At 37.9% G+C, this 12031-nt stretch overlaps 1 protein-coding gene across 1 annotated transcript; it reads left to right on the forward strand.

Annotated features, from left to right (window-relative positions):
• Positions 1 to 2832: 2832 nt before the first annotated feature.
• On the forward strand, positions 2833 to 4029 carry LOC131843204 (uncharacterized). Its single transcript, XM_059191818.1, has 2 exons — positions 2833 to 2903; positions 3258 to 4029. Exons 1-2 carry the CDS (start codon positions 2833 to 2835, stop codon positions 4027 to 4029), a joined length of 843 nt encoding a protein of 280 aa, XP_059047801.1.
• The last annotated feature ends 8002 nt before the right edge of the window (positions 4030 to 12031 follow it).

A 12031-nucleotide genomic window follows, 5' to 3' on the forward strand; every position in this document is an offset into this window, starting at 1 on the left:
CTATAAACATTAGATTTGTTCGAAAAAACAAAAAAAAACTGTTTATTCCAGATAACTCGAGTCATGTTTATTACGAGATAGCACATCTCTAATTACAACATTTCATTTGTATATTTACTTGACCACCTTGTTTTCTGATTATTACCTATTTAGAATTTAGTTTTTTTTAATGGTAACAAAAAATAAATTAATAATATGTATTACGACTAAAAATTAATACTAACATTATTATACTGAAACTAATAAATATAATATAATAAGTAAAATATATTATCAAAAGGCGTCCCTTTAGTCAAAGTTCCGTTGATACTGGCAGCGTTCCCTCTCTGAATGGCTACACTAGTTCTTTGTCTGAGGTAGCTGCCAGCTCTTCGGTCTCCTGTGATTACATTATATACTAGCTGTACTCGCGACTTCGTCCGCGTGGAATTTAACTTTATTTTTCTGAAGTAAAACATGTTTTCTAAAATAAAATTAGCCTAAGTTACTCCTTATTACATCAGCTACTTGCCAATAGAAGTCCCGTCAAAATCGGTCCAGCCATTTCAAAGATTAGCCGTAACAAACAGACAGACAGACAAAAATTGTAAAAAGTGTTATTTTGGTGTAAGTATTTATATTCATATGCTTGTAGTAAAAAACGGTTATTTCAATATTACAGACAGACACTCGTATTTTATTTATATGTATAGATTTTGATAACAATCACACATAATCGTAAATAACTGTAATTCTGGTGCTATTATACTAGAGCCCGCCGAGCTGTGAGTTTCAAGGGTTTCTTGAATTTAAATGATTGGGAATCCGATGCAGACTTCGTTATTGACCTCAGAAGTTCCAGTCAAGTGGAGCCTGGGGGATCTACTAACACTACCAGTCCTGACGAGTTGCTAAATTTGATTAATTCATGTTGTAGTTTATTCATGTAGTAATAAGAAAAAGACTTGCTGAACGGAGAATAATATATATTAATATACACTACTGACCCAACAGAATAGTGTAATGAAAGTGAAGTAACAAACAAGAATCTACAAAAGAAACTATACATTTTAAATACAAATTTAGAATATAAAACGTTTCTTCATTAGCCAGTTACAACAATTCATAACGACCGGAACAATTTTTTATGTCGAACGGTAGGTTCTTTACTGAAGCTGCTGGATTTCATTGTTCATCATTAAATGTTAAAAAAAAATGGTACATGATGTACTTGCATTACAAAAGTCAATCTGTGAAATTGTCCTGACATTTTTTTTACAGAATCTGCTCATATAGTTTCAATAGATATAATCTTTATTCAAATAAACTCATTACAAGCACTTTTGAATAGTCAAATTTTGATTCTACCACTCATTCGGAATGCAGATTATCACAAGAAGAATGAGCAAGAAACTTGTGTGTTGCTCTTTTGAATAGATGTTTTATGTGTATGCATTTGATTTCATTCACTTCAGTGATAAACTATCTTTGTTAGGACTACCACAGGTGCGATGTCATGATCTCAGCTAGTTTATTATTATCTATACATATAAATAAAAGTGGAGTGTCTGTTTGTAATATTGAAATAACCGTTTTTTACTACATGCATATGAATATAAATAAATACGGTACATACACCAAAATAATATTTTTTACAATTTTTGTCTGTCTGTTTGTTCCGACTAATCTCTGAAATGGCTGGATCGATTTTGACGGGACTTTTTTTGGCAGGTTGCTGATGTAATAAGGAGTAACTAAAGCTTTTTTTTTACTTTACTTTTATTTTAGAAACATTAATTCCCTAATGGAATTTAACTTTTTTGTTAAATTCCATGCGGACTATTAACTAGTATTATTATAAGATTGTATAGTTTATTATATGTAGACAGTAAAAAACAGGAATATTAATAACTCTGATTGTATACTTCACTAGCTGACCCGGCAAACGTTGTTTTGCCACATAAATTAATATCGCTATTAAAAAATAGGAGTTGGTGATACAAAGGTGAAAATGTAGGTTTTTAATGTCACATAATAAATATATTAAAAACAAAAAAAAATTTGGAGTGAGCCACCCTTAACACTTAGGGGCATAAAACTATTTAACCTATTCTCAGATCTACTGAATATACATTGTGCATGTAATAAAATTTCATTAAAAGGTAAAAGACACAAGACCTGTGACACGAGAATTTTATATATTAGGCTTCGCACGGGTGTACATGTATTGTATATATAAACCTTCCTCTTGAATCACTCTATCTATTAAAAAAAATCATTTAAAAGCCGTTGCGTAGTTTTAAAGATTTAACATGGGGACAGACAGACAGCGACAGCGACTTTGTTTTATATTATGTAACGATGATGATGATGAGCGTACACAAAATAACACTTCAATTATTTGTTCAGTAATATTGTTATATAATATTCAGCAGGCAGGTGGTGGCGGGTGGTAGCGGGTGGTGGTGGCGGCGTGCTGCTGGCATGCATTGTATTGCTGGTGGTCCACGTGACTCGTGACCCGTGTGCTGCTGACATTTGTGGTGACGGTTGTTATAATAAATTCAAAATACAAAATTGAAATATTTTTCAATTTTGAACGCGATAGCAGTACATTGCTGCTTAAAATAATTTAAAATAGATTGCTCTCTATAAGTATTTTGTAATTTTCTGTAAGTATGTTTAGTTTTATTATTTTATTGTATTCATTACTAAGGTGACGAGTCGAATACGGACAGTTGGTATTTTGTAATTTGTAAAACAAGATGTGCTCTCTGAACAGGTTCAATACGTTTAGCGAACGACGTTATTTTCTACAAAATTACAGTCTTAATCGAATCTTTAAAACCCAATATGTCGCTTTATGTCTCAGACACTTATGATAAATCGAGTGCTTCACCCAAAATTCAATGTATAAAAATATGGTAATTTAGCACGTTATCGGCTTCGAACAGACGCGGCGAGACATGAACGAATGTGAGCGACGATAAATGACGGCCGATAACAGAACGGGCAAGAAGGTACCACCTCGCACACACACACACACACACACACACGGGGTCGCAGGTCACACACACCCACACACACAGCACACGAGGGGCGAGGTGACGACGACACGAGCCGATAAAATGACGTTACCCACTTGTATTATTGCACGTGGAAAGCAATTACCAAGGAAAAGGACTGCTCGCTCTTCAAAACGGCTACATTCCGATGTGGCGGCGAAACGATTTATAGCCGCGCACTGTGTCACACAACTCACTCGTCAACTGAACTAGTGCGAGCACCCATCGCTGTCACACCGTCACACCGCCGCATCGTCACACCGTCACACCGCCACACCATTACAGCGTCACACCGTCACACCGCCACACCGTCACACCGCCACACCGTCACACCGCCGCATCGTCACACCGTCACACCGCCACACCATTACAGCGTCACACCGTCACACCGCCACACCGTCACACCGCCACACCGTCACACCGCCACACCGTCACACCGCCGCATCGTCACACCGTCACACCGCCACACCATTACAGCGTCACACCGTCACACCGTCACACCGCCACACCATTACAGCGTCACACCGTCACACCGTCACACCACCGCATCGTCACACCGTCACACCGTCACACCGTTACAGCGTCACACCGTCAGACCGCCGCCGCATCGTTTCACCGTTACAGCGTCACACCGCCACACCGTCACAGCGTCACACCGTTTCACAGTCACACTTTCACACCGTCATATCGCCACGCCATCACACTGTCACACCGCCAGTCACAGTCACAGCGGCACACCGTCACACCTTCACATCGTTACTGTGGTGTGGCGACACCGACATACCATCACACCGTCACGCCACCATACCGTCAGACTTTCACATCATCACACTGCTACACCGTCATATCGTCACACTTTGACATCGTCGTACCGCCTCTCTATCATGCCGTCACACTGTCACACCGTATGTTGCTACTTGATGGCAACAATGGAACGAAATCACAAACCAATATAGAAAATGCTACAGTTCGAGCGTCGAGGTAACAGCTCAGTATAAATGCTGTTGTGACAAGCACGCGTTAAATTGTGTGTAGCGAGCACAATCCCCGTACAGCACAGATGTGAGTATATATATATATATATAGTGACAATATACGTTTGTCTGGGTGTTCTCAGTGTAGCTAACAGGAAGATAATCTTTATTAAAATAAACTAATATTTTAGCACTTTCAATTGGTCTTTCTTCGTAGCTGTAAAACCAGTATGTATATAGAATTGTCTATCAAATATTAGCATTCAAGGTGAGTACAAGCTTTATAGAATTTTGAGAACGATTCCAGATTGTTGTTTAAGCTATTTTTTTACTGAACTGTTTTAAATATATTGAATACTCTGAATAAAGATAAATATATAATCTGATGGCCTCAATAATGACAATATTGATGTTATATATTAAACTTGCTATTCGCCCCAGCTTTGCACGGGTGTACATGTATTATACATATAAACCTTCCTCTTTAAAAAAACCGCTTCAAAATCCGATGTGTAGTTTTAAACATTTAAGCATACATAGATAGGGATAGACAGACGGCGACAGCGACTTTGGATGGCAATAGGAAAATGTAAGGTGGGGTGACACAGTTTAGAAACGGCAGTGCTTAGTACACAGTATTGGATTTGTCTTACTACACATTATTAAATGCAATTATTATATTGATGTATCTAGGTAACTGTGTCCCATAAATATAAAAATATCCTCATCATATGATACTTATCCGTTTGATAACAATATGTAAGAGAGTGGTGCGACAATGAAGGAGCGTGGTGCGTGGTGCGTGGTGCGGGGGGGTGAGGGGGTGCGGGGGTGCGGGGTCGCGGGGCGCGGGGAGCTCACAATGACCCGACTCAAATTACCAACCTTTTGTCTTGAGGCCGCGGCGCCGATTCACCGGCTCTCACAAAATCTTTATTGCCTCCTTGAACAACTCTCCGAGGTGGATGCGGGGCTGCGGGGCTGCGGGGCTGCGGGCGTACGAGAGAACTACTCCACTCTGAACACGCACTTGTTCCTCACATGGAACACATATTATTTATATCGTAGTCCCATGATTTTTAACAATCGTTGAGCAGTATGATCTCCGCGACTTCGTCCGCGTAACATTTAACTTTACTTTTCCAAAAAGTAGTCTAAGTTACTGTTTATGACATCATCTAATCTAATCTAATCCAATAAAAGTCCCATCAAAATCGGTCCAGCCATTACAGAGATTTGCCAGAACAAACAGACAGACAGAATGGAATTTAACTTTATTTTTCTAAAATAAAAGTAGTCTAAGTTACTCTTTATTATATCAGCTGCATGCTAAAAAAAAGTCCCGTCAAAATCGGTCCCAGCCGATTTCAGAAATTAACCGGAACCAACAGACAAAAATGGTAAAAAATGATATTTTGGTGTATGTACCGTATTTATATTCATTTGCATGTAGTAAAAAACGGTTATTTCAATATTACAAACAGACACCCCAATTTTATTTTTCTTTCAAATTCAAAATCAAATATAAAAATAATTTATTCATGTAGGACATTTTAGCCGCTTATGAACGTCAAATTTTTTATATTATAATTTGTGCCCTGCCATCCAGTTCAGTATATAGATCCAATTGAGAAGAACTGGCGAGAAACTTTTCTTTTGAATTGAAAAAATTTAATTAGTATTTTTTTCTATTTATAATATTTTGTTTTAAATGTTCACACACAATAAAATGTTGTGTGTGGATAAAGGTATACATATATCCATCCATATAAGTTTCACCTGAGAGTGTTGTTGCCGCGTCGGTCGCGGTGTCGGTCTGTCTCGCCTCAACAACCCCGTGACACGGAGCCGCCCCGACATATTGCGAATTTGCGATGCTTTCACATGTGCCAATACTTATGGATTCCATCGCACCGTTCACCATACGATAGTAAATGATGTCGTCGTAGACACTCCACCGTGTGTTTGTACTGTGATCCATTTATTTTATTTAGTATCTCTCTCTGTCTGTACTCAATTTGCCAGAAAAAAAATCAAATGTGTTTAAAAGCTTATTATAAAATTGAAGAATTTATAAATGATAATAATGTTTTTGTAGAAAATATCTGACTTAAAATTCATAGCGCTGACAATGTTATCTGATTGAACAGAGATTAAGTGCGTAGCGGTTTCTATGTTGATTGTCGCATACCTAATCTTTGTTAATGTGAATATAATTAAAACAATATTTATTTAAAAGAGCAACACACAATTTCTATTTCATTCTTATTGCGAGTCTGCATTCGAATGAGCGGTAGATTAAAAACTTGACTATTCAAAAGTGCTTGTATTAAGTTTATTTGAATAAAGATTATTTCTATTTCTATTTCTGTTGCTTCTTTTTTTTTATTAATAATACAGATACATATTGGATATATATAACAGTTCAAAAGAACTGTTAAACATTCCAATCTGTATTGAGCGAATTAGGAATTTGTAAGTGATTAGGAAACTGTAAGTGATTCTGACATACAAAAGTATGTCAGAATCACTTACAGTTTCCTATACACAATTGAATGGAGAAAGTTTATTTCTTGATTAATAGGTATGATATAAATTCTTGCTTCAATTGTATAAGTATAGTAACGGGTCGTTAGGCTCCCTGAAATATGGTTAACGCTGTAATGGCTGCCTCATCCGTCACACTCGAGAACGAGTGCTGCCTGTCTGCCGCTCTACATTACTAAAAAATATTATTATATAGTACTAGCTTTTGCCCGCGGCTTCACTCGCGTTAATTTATCCCCTTAGGGGTGGAATTTATCAAAATCCCTTTTTAGGGGATGCCTCTACGTCATAGTAGCTTTACGCATGCAAGGTCTCAGCCTGATCGGTTTAAAATTGACAAAGTTTCATACAAACTTTCATCCCCTATTTTATACCCTTGGGGGTAGAATTAATCAAAATCGTTTTTTAACGGAAGCCTACGTCATAACATCAACCTGCATGCCAAATTTCAACCCGATCCGTCCAGTGGTTTGTGCTGTGCGTTGATAGATCACTATGTCAGTCACCATTTAGTTATATACATAGAGATATTTTACTTATTATATTAACTAGCAACCATTTCTACAGTACAGCTAAATAGATTTTTATCTATATTCTTCTGACGGCCTCGGTGGTCTAGCGGTCTAACACACCGCCTTACGTCCGATGGTCGCGGGTTCGATTCCTCGCACGGCACAAACATTTGTATTCATGAGTATGATTGTTTGTATCGGTCTGGGTGTTATCTATGTATATTATGTATGTATAAAAAAATCTATGTATTTGTATCAGTTATCTAGTACCCATAACACAAGCTTCAGCTAGCTTAACTTGGGTCTAGATGGCGCTGTGTGAGTTGTCCTGAGATTATTATTATTATTATTATCTGCATGTAATGCTGCTCAGAGTAAAGTTAATATTTGTAGTGTTATATAAACGAGTTGCAAATGTTAATCGGGAGAGTACTCCGCTACAAATGGTGTAAATAATTAATTGCTTACAAGTCGCTCCCCGGTCCCCGGTCGGTCGGTCGGTCGGTCGGTCGGTCGGTCGGTCGGTCGGTCGGTCGGTCGGTCGGTCGGTCGGTCGGTCGGTCGGTCGGTCGGTCGGTCGGTCGGTCGGTCGGTCGGTCGGTCGGTCGGTCGGTCGGTCGGTCGGTCGGTCGGCGGGGCGGCGCCGCTACTCTACTCTACTCGTACTTCGAACTCTGCCTATTTTTACCTTTACAAACTAGCACAACATCGTTTCTGATGCATTTTATTGTTACTTTATATGTATATTATTATATACTGGCTACTACATATATTTCTGTCTGTCTGTCTGATTGTTCCGGATAATCTCTGAAATACCAGAACCGATTTTGACGAGACTTTTTTTGGCAGGTAGCTGATGTAATTAGGAGTAACTTAGGTTACTTTTATTAAAAAAACGTGACGCTGTACCCGCGACTTCGTACACGTGAAATTTAACTTTATTTTTCTAAAATAAAAGTAGTCTAAGTTATTCTTTATAATATTATATATAGGTATATATATATATAGTCACGTGTAACTATTGACCTGTGCACCTGCAATATATTTCTCAATATTTATCAGCACACTGCGTACCTACTCTGCAGACGTTATTTTGAAGGAGCAAATTTCACATAATTGCATATTGTGCTGCTGTAATTCTGTACGTTAGCGTGTGTGGCGGTAATTGGTTGTCGGGGACCGACACTGACAGCAACACAGCAACATACGACCACAGCGTTACAGCGTACAGGGAAGGGGATTGTTAATAAAGCGGGCTCATGACCCCATCACCATGTACCATGTCAGGTTGACCTCCACGCGGTTCCCCCTGGAAACCATCGTGATAACTTCCTCGTATATTTGTCACGATGTTCTGACTTAACCTAATGTTCATCGTATCATCCTGCACTGGTGCCCCGCCAGCGTAAATCGTTAGCGCAGTCGGGTGCACCATTCCATTATCGTCTATAAAAAAATCACACGACTACACGTGAGGGGGGGGGGGCAAGGGGATTGGCTAAGCTGACATGCGAGCCCGACACACGAACTGTGGTAAGGTCGGGCAGCACTGGAGTTTACTACAAGACATTATTCAATTTTAATATTATTATGAACGCGAAAGTTTGTGAGTTAGTTGTAGTAGAGGATGTTTGTTACTCTTAGCGCAATAACTACTGAATGAATTTTGATGAAACTATACAGTAATATAGCTTATGCAACAGAATATATACTCTACACATACACATAGGCTATATTTTATATTGAAATTTAGTCACCGTAAATAATGCTTACCAATTAATGCAATAAATAACAAACAGAACGATGTAGCTGATACAAAATACTTAATTCATAAATAAATAAACTACAATACACGCATATATCACGAAGTGTTCTGAGAAATTGTTCGGATTATTACCAGCCGCTGAATTTCTCCATCGCACTACCATGTAGAAACTAAAATACCATCTGTATGAATGGCGAAATTACACCGTACATTTTTCAGGAAACTTTTTGGCACGCACAACTATATAAATGGTATTTCTGAAGCTTCCCAATAATGAAGGCTTCAAGAAAAGAACTTATTCCTTTTTCAACGGTCGACAACGCACTTGTTTTCCTTGAGGTTGCTGGTCATGGGCGGCTGTAATCACTTACAATGAGCTACAAGCTCGTTCGTCCCCTATGCTATAATAATGCAGTTTTAATATAGATACTTCTAAATATAAATCGTTATCTACCACACAAATTCATAATTCGTCTTATGTATTCAACACATGGCGCTGGAAACATAAGTACAAACATTTATTTTCTGGTATACTTTATTACGTGTAATATATTTATATAATACGTTGATAATACCAAAGAGTGAATATTACCACCGCCGTGGCCAATTGCTGTATTGATAACATTATAATAAATGTCGACATTATACTTATAGGTAAATAAAATGCAATAAGATACCAAAGGATATACTGGAATTACCCTTAAATAAAACATCATTCAAAACATCTGTTAAATCATATTTACTGGGCAAAGCCTATTACTAACTAAACAATTACTTGAGTGACGAGCGTGCATGGCAATAGCTGTTCATGCACGGGAATTTCATTTAATGTTAGACATAGACACCTATAAAAATATACATTGTAAATAAACTGGCTTTCAAAAAAAAACTAATTCAATTGAGTTTCTTGCCAGTTCTTCTCAATTGGATCTATATATTGAACTGGACGGTAGAGAAAAATATTATAATAAATTTGACGTTTGAATGAGCGGCTAAAATGGCCTACGTGATTAAATAATTTTTAAATTTGAATTTAATTATGAACAACATTTTTTCATTACAAATTGCATCTAAAGTAAATTTCTCAAATTCCATTCCATTTCTCAAATAGCTATTTAATACAAAGGGTAAATATGTAAAATGTACACAACAGTAAGTCACTTCAGTTTCTAGAATACAGGCCTGCGAGCCTAGTGTAGGACTACAGTCAATTACAAATGTAAAATGTAAAATAATTCAAACTAACATATTTATTTAACAAGTGTCTAAAAATACAATTTTATTGATACGACTAGAAAGCAAATTTGAACAAATTAATAATAATAAAGTTGTAAGCAAAAAATCGAGTCGTCAAGGAATCTGTTTTTATCTGAGAACTAAGTTTCCGTGATGAAAATAGGAAAGTGAAATAGAGCCAAATAGAATTACAATAACAAAACATCTAAATTAATTTAAATAGAGCCGTTTCATTCAAAAAGTGAAATCAGAGCCAAGTTAAAGCAAAGAAGAATTTAATGAAAGCCGAACTCCGGCGTCTTTGTTCCTTTAAAGAGATATTTGGACCCCGACTTAATACCGGTGCTAACTTGGCTTCACTTTGCCGTAGCACGCCGCCCGCCCGCCCGCCGCGCCCGCCCGCTCGGCCCGGTCTACACTCTACAATCCTACATCATCTCTATTGTTTCTTGTGACGACCTCGGCGGTCTAGCGGTTTAGCACACCGTTTTACGTCCGATGGTCGCAGGTTCGATTCCTCGCACGGCACAAACATTTGTATTCATGAGTATAAATGTTTGTATCGGTCTGAGTGTTTTCTTTGTATAATATGTATGTATTCACGAAAATAAAAATATCTATGTATGTGTATCAGTTGTTGAACAATAATATTACTGATTTGTGAAAAGTGTAGTGTGCCCAACAAAAATCTTTTGTGAACAAATGTGTGAGAAAAATTGTCAGTCCTTCGGGGGGGCCTGGGCACGGGCCCCGTGTGCCCTTATGGTAAAGACGGTATTGACGACTATAGGTATTTAAAAATGTTGGCAAAACTTGTTTTGTTCACTTACTAGTTACTACTCTCGGTGCTCGACTACAGTAACGTTTACCGGGGCGGGGCGGGGCGGTGACTGATAGTCGATTACTCGATCGGGTCTGCAGTTCATCACGTGACAGCTGCCATCAACGGTAATGGCTGAGCACGCGAGTTGTAGTCGGCGAACACTGATTGTTTCGCTTTTCCACCCCCAACCAACCCCCACCCCTCGCGGGCCCACTCGCGGTCCCCGTTTAATGAGATTGCCGCAAGTTGGTAAACATAGGTAAATACTCATTACTTCGGTATCAGTCGTGTACAGAAACTCCCGGCAACTATTGCTGGTAGTAAATATCTACGTGGGTACTGTATATACTAATTTTCCACAGGGAATACAACAATATCGTTCAATTATTTAACGAACACATTGTTATACAACGTAGTAATAGTAAGTAAGGGACTAGCTGCACTCGCGACTTCATCCGCCTGGAATTTAACTCTATGTATCAGCAATAAAAGTATCCAAAGTTACTCCTTATTACATCAGCTACCTGCCAATATCAGTCCTTTCAAAGTCGGTCCAGCCATTTCAGAGATTAGCCGAAATAAACAGACAGACAGACACACAAAATTGTAAAAAATATTATTTTAGTGTATGTACGGTATTCATATTCATATACATTTAGTAACAAACAATTATTTCAATATTACAAACAGACACTGCAATTTTATTTGTATGTATTGATAACAGGGTTACATCAAATGTTAGCGTATTTTGAATTCCTGATATTTCGTCAGTGTTGCAACCGTCTGTTATCCGTGAACTGAAGAGCAGGTACATGATGAAATGTCTGCCAGTAGCAGACATATTCATCTGCCTCGGAGCGTTGTTGTTGTTGTTCCATATATTGGTATTCGCTCGATGCTCGGCAGGTACACTACAGTGGCTAACACCATACACAATACAACACCAAAACAGTTTTCTATTCTTCTATAGCGAACGTCATATAAAACAAGTGAAACAACGTTAACCTTAAAAATATTGTTTGTAATAATACTCACCTCAAACCTGATTGACTATACTAGTGAACCGTAACAAGATCGTAATGAATTCTATGAACAAGCGTGTTTGTATCTTAATTTATTTCTTTATCTTT

Source organism: Achroia grisella, unplaced genomic scaffold, assembly GCF_030625045.1.
Source record: "Achroia grisella isolate CSIRO2021 unplaced genomic scaffold, CSIRO_AGI_Agris_v1 utg2870, whole genome shotgun sequence".
NCBI lineage: Eukaryota > Metazoa > Arthropoda > Insecta > Lepidoptera > Pyralidae > Achroia > Achroia grisella.